This window comes from Mixophyes fleayi, chromosome 8, assembly GCF_038048845.1.
Source record: "Mixophyes fleayi isolate aMixFle1 chromosome 8, aMixFle1.hap1, whole genome shotgun sequence".
Lineage (NCBI taxonomy): Eukaryota > Metazoa > Chordata > Amphibia > Anura > Limnodynastidae > Mixophyes > Mixophyes fleayi.
Window position 1 is genome coordinate 2550009 of NC_134409.1, and position 14833 is coordinate 2564841.

Consider the following 14833-nt stretch of genomic DNA (forward strand, 5'->3'; position numbering starts at 1 on the left):
CGGAGCCTCAGGTCCACACAGCCCCCCCTAGATCTTTCGGGGGGAGAGCCCATAAGGGCCTGCTCACACCCCTAAAATCCGTGAGAAAAAACAAATAAAAAAGTGAAGTGACAAAACAGGTGAAAACAATAAATAGTGCCGAGCAAAGCGGCCCCGGCCTATCGGCCGAGATGGTACAAATTATTCCTGCCTGGCCAGAAGGCCGAGGCCAGGGAGAGTGTGGCTGGAGAGCGAGGTCGTGCTATGTGCCATGTCTCAAGGGAGGGTCCCACGCCCCAAGTGATTATGGCACCCCTGGGTCACCACTCCAGGGGCACTATCTCAGGCTTTCTAAGCCACCGGTCTTCTGGCCAGACCAAGCTTTCCCATGGCCCGTTCAGGTGCAGGAATCCCTACTCAGACAGGTACTCACTTGATCTTAGCCAAAAGGCCGAGAAGCGAAGTCCTGGCTACACAGCTGTTACTGCCAGAGATCGAAGCCATATTATCACCTAGGCCTATGGAAAACAGCCCACAGGATGGCTTAATCCTTTATCAATGAGATTGCTGCTCGCTCATTAATCAGAGGAGAACAAATGACACATTAACACATAGGAGCCCCCAAATACAACACAAGTTATCATTTAACTCTTCAATCATCACAGTGGGGTATTCTGAGTGTTATTAAATTGAATAAAAAATAATTATCAGCCTGTTTCTGTCTTAGGTGCTATTACTGTGTATGAAAAATACCTCACAAGGCAACAACATGGCTACTCCCATTTATAAATGGAAACATTTATAGTACAGAACATGTGCCACCCAGACACGGCCCCCCTCCGGCGACGTGCACCCAGGCACGGCCCCCCTCCGGCGGCGTGCACCCAGACACGGCTCCCCTCCGGCGGCGTGCACCCAGACACGGTCCCCCTCCGGCGGCGTGCACCCAGGCGCGGCCCCCCTCCGGCGGCGTGCACCCAGACACGGCTCCCCTCCGGCGGCGTGCACCCAGACACGGCTCCCCTCCGGCGGCGTGCGCCCAGGCACGGCCTCCTCGGCAGCGTGCGCCCAGGCACGGCTCCCCTCCGGCGGCGTGCGCCCAGGCACGGCCCCCCTCCGGCGGCGTGCGCCCAGACACGGCTCCCCTCCGGCGGGGTGCGCCCAGGCACGGCCCCCCTCCGGCGGCGTGCACCCAGACACGGTCCCCCTCCGGCGGCGTGCACCCAGGCGCGGCCCCCCTCCGGCGGCGTGCACCCAGACACGGCTCCCCTCCGGCGGCGTGCACCCAGACACGGCTCCCCTCCGGCGGCGTGCGCCCAGGCACGGCCTCCTCGGCAGCGTGCGCCCAGGCACGGCTCCCCTCCGGCGGCGTGCGCCCAGGCACGGCCCCCCTCCGGCGGCGTGCGCCCAGGCACGGCCCCCCTCCGGCGGGGTGCGCCCAGGCACGGCCCCCCTCCGGCGGCGTGCGCCCAGGCACGGCCCCCCTCCGGCGGCGTGCGCCCAGGCACGGCCCCCCTCCGGCGGCGTGCGCCCAGGCACGGCCCCCTCCGGCTGCGTGCGCCCAGGCACGGCCCCCTCGGCGGCGTGCGCCCAGGCACGGCCCCCCTCCGGCGGCGTGCGCCCAGGCACGGCCCCCCTCCGGCGGCGTGCGCCCAGGCACGGCCCCCCTCCGGCGGCGTGCGCCCAGGCACGGCCCCCCTCCGGCGGCGTGCGCCCAGGCACGGCCCCCCTCCGGCGGCGTGCTCCCAGACACGGTCCCCATATGACAACGTGCTACACAAAGTACTATAGGTTCCACCTGGCAGTGCTGCCCACGGGTGAATCTAGACACACACCCTACGACAGTGTGACGCACATCTAGGTACTACTTGAACAATCTCCCTGAAATCAGACAAGTATGGATAAAATCTGACTAAATGCCGCATCATTACTTCTATGTGCAAATCTGTTATTTGATTATATATCTGTAAACAAAATAACTAAAGTGAAATGTTTGCTGCCCTCTGGTGGTCATTTAGGTGAATTATAAGAGATTTCTATCCCTAAAAGCAACAGTAGAGGTCGCTGTGACTCCAACTCCACCACAAATGAAAGATTCAGATTTGGATAAACCGATAAGAGCTGTAAGATTCCAGACTGACAGTTTCTTCGCTTTGTCTATAATAGACCAGATATATATTTGAGTGTCCTAATTTCCAGGGACAGTCAGGCTGGGATTACTGGAAAGACCACATAATCCCGGGTCCTCCCTGTTTTCATGTCAGCATTTATATTCTCTTCCTTATATGTCCCTGTTTTATGTATGTCCTGTTTTCCCCACTGCCTGACGCTGCATCCAGCACAATTTCAATAAACAATCAATATAATGAACACAAAGTTCAATTACATTGCAACAACATGACCTCTGATCTAACTTCAGGATCACATTAATATTAATGGATACAAAGTTTCCAGAGGATCATTGCTGCTGAGCAGGAGATTGTGAGCGCATCCCGCGGGATACGGTCACAGTTGAGCACTACAATCCCCATCATGTCACGGTTATTGAATGTGATGAGAAAATACTTTGTTGTGCACTTTAAATACTATGACACAAAGGGAGTTCAATTCCCGACCATGGTCTTATCTGTGTGGAGTTTATATGTTCTCCCCGTGTTTGCGTGGGTTTCCTCTGGGTGCTCCGGTTTCCTCCCACACTCCAAAAATATACTAGTAGGTTAATCGGCTGCTATCAAAATTGACCCTAGTCTCTCTCTCTCTCTCTGTGTGTGTGTGTGTTAGGGAATTTAGACTGTAAGCTCCAATGGGGCAGGGACTGATGTGAGTTCTCTATACAGTGCTGCGGAATCAAGTAGTGCTATATAAAAAATGATGATGATGATGATGAAAGGGACCAGTTCAATTTGGCCGCGTTATACTAGGAATAACACGGCCTGCGCACTATTATCGTTAGTGCGGTAAAAGTGCGCAGTATTACCTTTAGTACGGCAATTTTAACGCTGATTTTTACTTGCACCTCTCGGGGCCACGAGTAAAGATCTGGGTTAAATTTTACTGTATTAAAGGTAAAAGTACTAACGCCGCTTTAATCCTAGACTAACTTGGCCGAATTGAATCTGCCCCAATAAATATTAATTTATAAAAACACAGAGAATCAAAAAGACATGGTCAAAATGTTGTTTAACATGCAGATGTGTAGGAATCTTATTGTGTAGTTGGTTAATACTAAAAATGGACAAATCTGAGACTGTCCATGGAAATGAGGGACAGTAATGTGGATAATGTCAGAAACGTGACATAATGATAGGGGACTGGGACAAGTGTTAGTACTGTAATTAGTTTATTTAGTCAGTTAACTTTCCAATCTCTGCCTCAAAATCATAAAAAGACTTGAGACATAAATATTAAAATTATAATCACACCCAACAAACCAATCACAAGGACTATTTCTACAACACATTATTATTATTATTTTCTATTATTCCTTTAAAGAAGCCTAAAGAAAACAAGTTACTGCAGAAGCTACAACTGGAGAATGTCTGGACTGAAGCAAAGTAATGTAAAACCAGAAGGAATGGTTCAGTCTCTAGTGTCCCTTTATGTTTCCATAAAGTTAGATCAACACAAAAGAACGCAAAGGCCTCTGTGAGCCGATAGATGGCGCTACACTCATTGTTCCTCTTAAGACTTAACAGCAATTATTCACGTGTTTTTAGGTGCAAAAATGTGAATATGGAAAACAATAGTTTTCAGTCCTGAATGTTGCAATAAAAGTGGGGTAAATGTTTTATTGTACAGATCACGTGAATTGGAAATTGCTGTGAATTGTGATGTGGTGCTATGTGTCTCTTCAACCGATAGAGGGCGCTGATTAACATCTGAGAGAAACTCCACGTTATGTGAATTAAACCAAATAAACCCAATAAAGAGCCTGGAAGTCCCGCAGCAAATGTCTCCTGGAGCCGGAGAAGCAGCAAACTGATCGCAAATCCCAGCAGAGACCCCAATTCCCCGGTGTTGTTACACCACAGACAGGTGCTGCCCTCTATCGGCCTTACTGGCGCTAAACACCCATTAACCCCATCATTGCCACAATGGATGCAAATGTCTAAATCTATAATCAAAATAAGAATAAAACAAATATTCAGCTACTGATCCCCCTCCCGAAGACGCGAGGTTCCCCTTGTCCACCCAAAGCATTTATCCTGACCACACAATATTTGAGCTAGTCCGGGCTCCTGCTTGTAACATCACCAGTTAAGATGTTTAAAACGATTTTGCCCTCTTTTTCCTTATTAAAACAAGTATATGTCATTAAATTTAATGTGTCAGCTTTAGCTGCATGACCCAGGTCCATTAGACGTGTCTCCGGCTTGCCGCACTCTGCTAATGACGGCAATACCAGCAGTCCTGGGTCACCATTAAATGTTAGAATAAAATGATTTCTGCAACTGAAATTAAAATGAATGATGAGATTCGCCTGTACCAATGGGAGTTCTTAGAATGCTGATGAGTTACATTGTAACAATTATACCCAGGACTGAGGATTACACCGAAAGTAACATTCTATTAGGATTGTTGGAGGGGCCTGACTGCAGCCCTGTGGCGCAGCGCCCCCTATTGGACAGAGCAGCATAAAGCTCAGAGGCATGGATGATTCTGCATGTTCTAAGCATGACCCTGGCATGACCCAGGAAAGCTGTAATGTGGGACAGAGATCAAGCTGCATATAGACAGCTCTTCTGCGCACACACACACTGTACACACAGGAGCCGCAGCCTACAAGGGCCACACCGGGGGCTCCTGTACAACTACAGAAAATAAAAGTAAACTCACAAAAATGAATAAATTAAATAAGTGTCCATAAAACCATAGTGATGGAAAGCTGGGTGTCATAACATAAACCAAGGGAGATTAGTCCCCTCGCCCCCCAGCCCTGCTTGCTGCAAGGCTCTGGGCTCTAGTTCAATCTAAATCACTCGCATTGTTCCTTAAGATTTATGACCTTCTCCCTCTTCCTTGTTACATCATTATTCACCTAGGTTTGTTGCCTTGAATGCAGTAATATTTATATATACATTGTTGGAATTGTAGAGAATGTATAACTGACGATATGATAGGAAAATTAATATTAGAATTGATTGTATGAGTGTCTGACTTTGTATCAAAGATTGGGTAAGTGCCTCCTTGTTTTATAAGTGAAGATACATATCTACCTAATATTGAGGACATATTGTTATGGACTGATCGATCGGGACTCATGGTTGTAATCAAATAATTGCAGCTGAAGGTAGTTAAGGTTTTAGTGGTTGCTGTATAAGAGTAGTGGTATTAGGCCAAATCCTCTGATGAAATGGGCCATGAAACGCGTAAGGTAATAGAGCGATATATCGATATGTTGCCTGAACAACAATCTGAATAAAAAAAAAGTATTATTTATTAAGAGGGGGATAAAAGTAGGGCTGAACCACCCACCCAATTATCATAAGGCAATGATGGAGAAGCAGTTACACTTTAAGGGCTGTATGTGTCCCTCTAACAATCAAAAAGGGACAATCAATACCCTTAATCTCAGTAATGAGTCACAATACATCACACACCCGCAGTATAGACCTCACATTACTGCAATCACCCCCAAAACACTCCTCACTCACTTATTTAGAGCTGGGGCCACAGGTGAAGTTTCGGGGAGGGTGTGTGTAGGGGGCTATTGGCTATTACTGTAATATGGAAACCTCAGGCTCAAACTCTTGGATATAAAAAGTACCATAATATGTCAGAACAATGATTTAATCAGTTATTCACTGCATGCTACCATATTTTCTAAGTCCATTCTACCTACCAATTCACTGACATGTTATATACATTCAGTTTTAGCATTAGCTCCTCTGTAGGTTGAGGCTGCTGTCACAGCTGCTGTGTATAATTTGCCAGTTTTTTGTTTGTATTATTTTTGTTACTTATTTACAGACGATATTTGTTTATAAGAGGAAAGAGATGGATGAAGCTCCATGGACAAATTACATTTCTATCCAGCGATTCCTATGGACAGAAGTGAGTCGTGCGTTCTCTGCCCATCTGCACAAGGTGAAAGATCATCAGCCAGATTCATTGGAGAAATGTACATTGTTAGTTCTGTATTGGGGGTAAGAGGGGTTATTTTTGGAGAAAGTCCAGATTTGTGATACAGACACTGGTAAGTAATAATTACAATAAAATACCAAACATACACACATTATACTTACACTATTGTTTAATATAAAAAGCAGGTTAGAAAAAACCCAGAAACATTCAAAAATAGTTATTTAATAAGGTTGTAGACTGGGAAACCAACATGTGGACACAGCAGGCTTTATATTCATTATACTTAAATTCTCTTATGGACATAAGTGTGCAAAGTGCAGATAGAGAAGAAGGACAAACTACACAATTGTTGGTTTGTTTTTGTTTCAATCTATTCTAAGTAATTAAACCAAAAACATATATACAGTTAAGAAAGAAAAAAAAATCACATTAAGGTTTTTTGGGGCTAAAATGGACTCCAGTAATAGAAGTGCAAATGTTCTTTATACACTCAGTGCCCACTTTAATTCCTGTACACCTGCTGGTTAATGCAAATATCTAATCAGCCAATCATGTGGCAGCAAATCAGTGCATTACAGCATGCAGAGATGGTCAAGAGGTTCAGTTGTTGTACAGACCAAACACCATCCTGCCTTGTGTCAACGGTGCAGGCTGGTGCTGGTGCAGTGAAATGGGGAATCATTTAAATGCCACAGCCTCCCCGAGCATTGTTGCTGACCATGTGCATCTTTTTGTGGCTGTTGTCTGCCCATCTTCTAATAACTACTTCCAGCAGGATAACGCACCAGTCACACAGCGTATGTCCCCCCTAGCTGGTGACAGTGAGGTCCGTGCACTCCACAGTCACCAGATCTCAGTGCAATAAAGAACCTTTGGGATGCGGTGGAACTGGAGGTTCACAGAACAAATGTGTAACTGAGTGATGTGATCACGTCACCATGGAACAGAATCTCTAAGGACAGTTTCCAGCCCCCTGTTGTATCCATGCCACAAAGAATTCAGGCTGTTCTCTGGGCAAATGGGGGGGGGGGGGGGGGTGTCCTACCCAGAACTAGATAGGGGTCCCTAATAAAGAGGCCACTGAGTGTATACACTTTATTTTTGTGGCTGGAGTGCAATTGAAGAAACCCTAAACGCTTTGCAGAATCTTATAAATTATAATCAAAACATATCATTTCCAGTGCACTGTAAGGCTGAAGTATACACACTTTAAAGTCATTCTTACTATATAACCAGTCGTGTAACCTATTATATTCCAACATCATAAAAGAGACAACAGGAGATTTATAAAAACTGCAATAGAAAATTACTGGTCAAAAATTTCCAACATTTATAAGAGCAGCACTGACTGACTGTCTGTCTGTGCTCCCAACCAGCAAACCGCTTGTCCTAAGCCAGATCAAACCTGCCTTAGCAGCACTTTATGGTTACAGCTTGTGACATGTATGATGAGTAAGTGGTACATCTTCCACCTCGCACCACGCCAGCTAGTGGAGCCTTCCCTGCTCGAAACTGCATCTTTCTCAGTCACAGTGGGAGTAGAAATGATACATTTCCAGCGCACTCTGGTCTATAAGTATCACTCTATACTGATGTTTTATAACAAAGTGTCAGCGGATATTGGTATCAATAACTTATAATCAGCACTTTAATCTAAACGGAGACTCACAGAAAAACACCAGTAGATGGCGCTCACACAACACTTAGTAACCCGACAATCAGAACACTACAACCACTAGATGGCGCTACTTATAAACTGGAAGTTGATTTTGACATTTGATTCACAGTGAATTAGCTGCAGAAAAGACTTTAAAAAAAAACCCACCAGCAATAAAATACAATATAATTCTATAAAAGAACTAAAAATAACTTTTGCAATCATATATGTGGAGTTTTAAAGGATCTTATCAGAACTGTAGATATCTCCATCAAGTTATGAGCATTGAAAAAGTGAATTTTGTTATTTTTCATAGCAGACTTCCTGTCAGTCTTCCGCCTGAGGCCTCGAGAATCAGCCTGTTTGTGTCTGGAACAGAGGATACCAGAATAGCTCAACTGCACAGCAAATGTGAGTAAACTGTCAAATTCTGTAAGTCCTGTTAATGTATGGAAACCTTTTCATGGACATTTGTGAATCTAATTAGAAAGTGAATTTTAAGCATTGCAGTTCTTTGACGGTTTGGACCCTTCGTAATGAACTTTTGACAAGTTACTAATGTGCAGAAACCCAAGAGTAACATTAAAATGTTCCTTCAAAATAAACTTTGTGCTAAAATTACACAGACTAAACTTATCTGCTGTTTTGGACAGATTGTCTTTCATCTTTTTATGCTCGAAATCAATGGTTTTAACATTTTTATTTTTAAACACAACAGCCGCAGCTCTGCAACTGCTCAAATTAAAGATAACCAATTAAAAACAGGCAAAAAGCGTGATCCTAAAGCATATTTCTGAAGTTGTTAACCACTGCACGCTGCCATTTAAAAAGACTGATGCTCGCTCATGAACGAGGACCTGGAGGCCTTCCTGACACAGTCTCTGAGGAAGGCGCTGCAGATCTCGGAGTACCTCTGCGGGTACCGGCGGTAATGGCACACGTGCTCCGACTTCTGGAAATCTACGCACTCCGTGGGAAGGTGCCGTCGCCGCCGAAACTGTATCATGTTCTCTACATCGGTGTAGGAGATGATGCTGTCGGATCGGGAGTAGAGGTAGAGATGGGGCCAGAGGGACGGGTCTTTCTTCATTTTGTCATAGTGATTCTCATGCAGGAATCTGGTCACCGGGTAGAGGAGAATTCGGAGAATAAAGACCATAACGGCAAAGGCAGCCAGAGCGAGGTAGCGCAGCAGGCGGTTGGTGCTGGGTGTAAGGACTGTATTCAGCGCTCGCACCGAGCCGCAGATATTACGGTTTCCTGGAGCGCTGTCAAATATGGTGCCGACCACTTGGAGTTTGCTCAGCTGCCGGTGAGAGTGCAGCAACTGCACTATATAACGGTACAACATGAATCCGCCATTGCTGAAAACGTGGAAGATGATCGGGTTCTTCTCAATCTCATAGTCAAACAGCAACTCCAGGAGCTTCTGTGCCTGGTGGCGGAGAGATCGGAGGCCGAAGGACTCCGCAAAGAAGACTGTCCGCCAGCCAGCGGTATATCGGATCACAACACAGCCCTGCAACAAGGCGAGGAGTTATCACATATATAGATATATATATTACCGTATGAACAATAGCGCAGGGTGATGTGTAATTACACCAGGATAAATTACGCTGCTTCTTTAGAAACTTAGTGTTGTGAAAAATGTGTCGTTAGGAAACGTAGAAAAGAAATTCTTCTCGATTACGATCATCTCATTCAGTTGAGGTCATTTGTTCAGGTTTATAATGAGCCAAATTCTGAATATTGTGTAGTGTAGATTGTGTGCGAAGTCAGTTGCTAAATATTAACTTCAAATAATTATACTTTGTTTTACAGGATCCCAGTCCTGGGACGAGGTTGTGGGAGATTAGTCTATTTCCTTCGGACGAGAAAGGACATTTGATGGGTGTTATAAGTCTCAGGTTTTACTCTGGTAGATAATAGAATTTCCTGATACCAATCACATCCGTCCCAGCAGTTTGTACAGCTCTGTACCCCAGGTCTCCTCTACTGTATAATTATCACTATTATATACCAGAAATTCCACAAAAACATCAATCACTGAGGAAACAACTGATCCTGACACTAAAAGCATTATTATTATGAATATTGTAGAGATGACATCTTCTGTATCACTGGGAAACAGTATAATATAAAGAGGGAGAGGTCCGATCAAAGGTGGAACATGTAGATATATCATCCACTAGTCAGCACTCACCTGATCATGGTAGATGGAGCTATATTTAGCCAGATATTGGTCCTTACATCCTGCCCAGCCGAGCAGAATCACCACCGGCTCCCTCTGCTGGTCCCACTGACAGGCTGCAGTCAATGATATAATAGGTCAGAATAAGCCCAGTAAAGAGTAACTAACAATACTGTACAGGTCTTGTAATGTTTTATCAGACACTGTATTTACATGTGTTTCCTAGCAGAGTACAAGCTACTGTTTTCTGTTATCAGCCATTTCAGACAGAGGTAAAGGGAGCTAAACCAATTAGCTCATTCTGTTACTCTTTCTTTCTAGAACCTCACTTCCCACCTGCGTGATCCTGTACATACCTGTAGGACGGAAAACATACAGCTCAATATTCCCAAACAGAAAATCTGGGCACAGACCCACTCAGACCACCACCATCTTATACACAAGACATTGCCGCCTTTTGACTACCAAATATAGGGGCAATTGGGAGATATGCTGCTCTGTGGACCTGAACTAGTTAGTTTGTTTTACTCTGCAAAAAGAGCTCTATTATGAATTAAATGTAAATCATTTTTCTGTATAATTCCCTTCACTGCGACAGTAAAACAAACGGGCGGCAGAGTCACCAGATGTGTTATTGGGAAGCTTCCTATTGCCATGTTCTATGTGCTGCCGCGGGTGATGGTGGAACGGCTGCGCTGGTACTAGTGACATCGCCGTGTTTTATACACGGATGTTGTGGTGACATCATGAACATGTTTGATAATTGCCCAACCCAATGTGACAACAAACCTTGTAAACTGAATGTGTCATGTAAAATGTAAAAACATAAAAATAAATAGGTGCCATGAGGGCCCCGGCCTCTCTGGGGGCCCCGGCCTTTGGACTCTTCACTAAAGGGAATGGGCCCCGTTTATCCTCAACCCCCAGGAGCCAAAAGGCCCCAGAGAGGAACAAGGGTCTTCAGGCCGCACTTTGCCAAAGCTAGGGAGGGCCTCCGACCTCCGGAGCCAAAAGGCCCCTAAGGAAGCAGTGTTTCCAGGCATGCTGGGACTTGTAGTTCATGTGACAGGGGCGCCTACCTCCTGGCTATGGCTGGTAGGGCGTGCTGGGACTTGTAGTTCATGTAATGGGGGGACACCTACCTCATGTCTGTGGCTGGCAGGGGTGCTGGGACTTGTAGTTCATGTGACAGGGGCACCTACCTCATGTCTGTGGCTGGTAGGGCGTGCTGGGACTTGTAGTTCATGTGACAGGGGCACCTACCTCATGTCTGTGGCTGGCAGGGGTGCTGGGACTTGTAGTTCATGTGACAGGAGCACCTACCTCATGTCTGTGACTGGCAGGGCGTGCTGGGACTTGTAGTTCATGTGACGGGCACCTACCTCATGTCTGTGGCTGGCAGGGCATGCAGGGACTTGTAGTTCATGTGACAGGAGCACCTACCTCATGTCTGTGACTGGCAGGGCGTGCTGGGACTTGTAGTTCATGTGACGGGCACCTACCTCATGTCTGTGGCTGGCAGGGGTGCTGGGACTTGTAGTTCATGTGACAGGAGCACCTACCTCATGTCTGTGGCTGGCAGGGGTGCTGGGACTTGTAGTTCATGTGACAGGAGCACCTATCTCATGTCTGTGACTGGCAGGGGTGCTGGGACTTGTAGTTTATGTGACAGAGGCACCTACCTCATGTCTGTGGCTGGCAGGGGTGCTGGGACTTGTAGTTCATGTGACAGGAGCACCTACCTCATGTCTGTGGCTGGCAGGGGAGCTGGGACTTGTAGTTCATGTGACAGGAGCACCTACCTCATGTCTGTGACTGGCAGGGGTGCTGGGACTTGTAGTTCATGTGACAGGAGCACCTACCTCATGTCTGTGACTGGCAGGGGTGCTGGGACTTGTAGTTCATGTGACAGGAGCACCTACCTCATGTCTGTGGCTGGCAGGGGTGCTGGGACTTGTAGTTCATGTGACAGGAGCACCTACCTCATGTCTGTGGCTGGCAGGGCATGCTGGGACTTGTAGTTCATGTGACAGGGGCACCTACCTCATGTCTGTGGCTGGCAGGGGTGCTGGGACTTGTAGTTCATGTGACAGGAGCACCTACCTCATGTCTGTGGCTGGCAGGGGTGCTGGGACTTGTAGTTCATGTGACAGGGGCACCTACCTCATGTCTGTGGCTGGCAGGGGTGCTGGGACTTGTAGTTCATGTGACAGGGGCACCTACCTCATGTCTGTGGCTGGCAGGGGTGCTGGGACTTGTAGTTCATGTGACAGGGGCACCTACCTCATGTCTGTGGCTGGCAGGGGTGCTGGGACTTGTAGTTCATGTGACAGAGGCACCTACCTCATGTCTGTGGCTGGCAGGGGTGCTGGGACTTGTAGTTCATGTGACAGGAGCACCTACCTCATGTCTGTGGCTGGCAGGGCATGCTGGGACTTGTAGTTCATGTGACAGGGGCACCTACCTCATGTCTGTGGCTGGCAGGGGTGCTGGGACTTGTAGTTCATGTGACAGGGGCACCTATCTCATGTCTGTGGCTGGCAGGGGTGCTGGGACTTGTAGTTCATGTGACAGGGGCACCTACCTCCTGGCTGTTGCTGGCAGGGGTGCTGGGACTTGTAGTTCATGTGACAGGAGCACCTACCTCATGTCTGTGGCTGGCAGGGGTGCTGGGACTTGTAGTTCATGTGACAGGAGCACCTACCTCATGTCTGTGGCTGGCAGGGGTGCTGGGACTTGTAGTTCATGTGACAGGAGCACCTACCTCATGTCTGTGGCTGGCAGGGGTGCTGGGACTTGTAGTTCATGTGACAGGGGCACCTACCTCATGTCTGTGGCTGGCAGGGGTGCTGGGACTTGTAGTTCATGTGACAGGAGCACCTACCTCATGTCTGTGGCTGGCAGGGGTGCTGGGACTTGTAGTTCATGTGACAGGAGCACCTACCTCATGTCTGTGGCTGGCAGGGGTGCTGGGACTTGTAGTTCATGTGACAGGAGCACCTACCTCATGTCTGTGGCTGGCAGGGGTGCTGGGACTTGTAGTTCATGTGACAGGGGCACCTACCTCATGTCTGTGGCTGGCAGGGGTGCTGGGACTTGTAGTTCATGTGACAGGGGCACCTACCTCATGTCTGTGGCTGGCAGGGGTGCTGGGACTTGTAGTTCCTCGGCCGCTAGTCACAGCTATATAACATTATAACGTATAACTACAGTCAGTGTTACATTGTATCACAGTGTACCGCGGTGCTCACCTTGTAGAGCCGCCTCCGGCAGGACAAGGGTATAATCCAGGTCGGAGTCCCCCATACTCAGCTCCTCTGACCCCGGGACCAGCTCATGGCCACTCACCCGCCGGAACTTCTCCCTCTGACTGTCAGCCAATCAGCACCTCGGGCGGAGGTCATCTGATCCAGTCACGCCCACCCCAATGGACCCTGTACCCTGGCAACCGGAGAGTCCGTAGATACCGTTGCTTAGCAACGTGCCCGCTATTTCACCCGAAACAGATTGTGATATCCCGCCCCTTTCTCGCAGCTGAGAGATCTGATTGGCTGGCCGCCCACTGGCGCTAATGTGATTGGTCCTTAGATACGTCTGTACAGTTAGTCTCGGGCAGGTGAGTGTTTGGGGGGCTCATTGTGACCCTGTGAGATCAGGAAATAATCATTATATATTATATATGTGATGTAGTGAGATCCCTGAGCGGTGATATTAATGTTATGTACTGAGGATAATAATCATATAGTGATAATACTGTACTATACTGTATAATATGTAATAATAATCATATAGTGATAATACTGTACTATACTGTATAATATGTAATAATAATCATATAGTGATAATACTGTACTATACTGTATAATATGTAATAATAATCATATAGTGATAATACTGTACTATACTGTATAATATGTAATAATAATCATATAGTGATAATACTGTACTATACTGTATAATATGTAATAATAATCATATAGTGATAATACTGTACTATATAATATGTAATAATAATCATATAGTGATAATACTGTACTATACTGTATAATATGTAATAATAATCATATAGTGATAATACTGTACTATACTGTATAATATGTAATAATAATCATATAGTGATAATACTGTACTATATAATATGTAATAATAATCATATAGTGATAATACTGTACTATACTGTATAATATGTAATAATAATCATATAGTGATAATACTGTACTATACTGTATAATATGTAATAATAATCATATAGTGATAATACTGTACTATACTGTATAATATGTAATAATAATCATATAGTGATAATACTGTACTATACTGTATAATATGTAATAATAATCATATAGTGATAATACTGTACTATACTGTATAATATGTAATAATAATCATATAGTGATAATACTGTACTATACTGCATAATATGTAATAATAGTCATATAGTGATAATACTGTACTATACTGTATAATAATATATGTAATAGCAGTAACAATAATAATTGTATTAAAATGCAATGATAATAAGTATATTAGGGGGGGGGGACCTCTTGTGCTACCAATCATACAGATAGCAAGAAAATCATCATTACATCAATGGTGCCAATGCCCCCAAGATGGTGATTTTAATGGCGGTCCGTAAGGGTTATCAATCCCTCAGAGTTTTATTACAATAATGACAGAACCGCAGCAGGTTTAACAAGAACATATCTGGTATTTGTTTCATGGAAGATTTGTTTTATTGTGTTTTGGAAGTTTGTATGTAAATCAGAAAGGTGAGAGGGTCAAAAATATTCAGAGAAAAGCAGATTATCGCAGCCAGTTCCAGATAACTTAATACAAAACAATACAAATATAAGGATCTGGTATCTTTTATATTAGAAATCTGATATCTTCCCTCTCTGTGATCTAGTAGAATTGCAGCACAA

The 14833-nt window shown here is 45.7% G+C and overlaps 1 protein-coding gene across 1 annotated transcript; it reads right to left on the reverse strand.

The window, feature by feature from the left end:
- Positions 1–6265: 6265 nt before the first annotated feature.
- TMEM53 (transmembrane protein 53) lies at positions 6266–13361 on the reverse strand. The gene is made up of 3 exons (XM_075181605.1): positions 13163–13361; positions 9924–10027; positions 6266–9239 (listed from the first exon to the last, which is right to left on the reverse strand). Exons 1-3 carry the CDS (start codon positions 13215–13217, stop codon positions 8544–8546), a joined length of 855 nt encoding a protein of 284 aa, XP_075037706.1. The 5' UTR covers positions 13218–13361; the 3' UTR covers positions 6266–8543.
- Between the last annotated feature and the right edge of the window lie 1472 nt (positions 13362–14833).

Excerpts from the sequence above, each read along its gene's own strand:
- TMEM53 (XM_075181605.1), bottom strand. The coding sequence starts at position 13,217 with ATGGGGGACTCCGACCTGGATTATACCCTTGTCCTGCCGGAGGCGGCT. Across the intron at positions 10,028-13,162 it reads GCCGGAGGCGGCTCTACAAG|CCTGTCAGTGGGACCAGCAG; the intron begins GTGAGCACCGCG and ends CATTGACTGCAG. Across the intron at positions 9,240-9,923 it reads GCTCCATCTACCATGATCAG|GGCTGTGTTGTGATCCGATA; the intron begins GTGAGTGCTGAC and ends GCCTTGTTGCAG.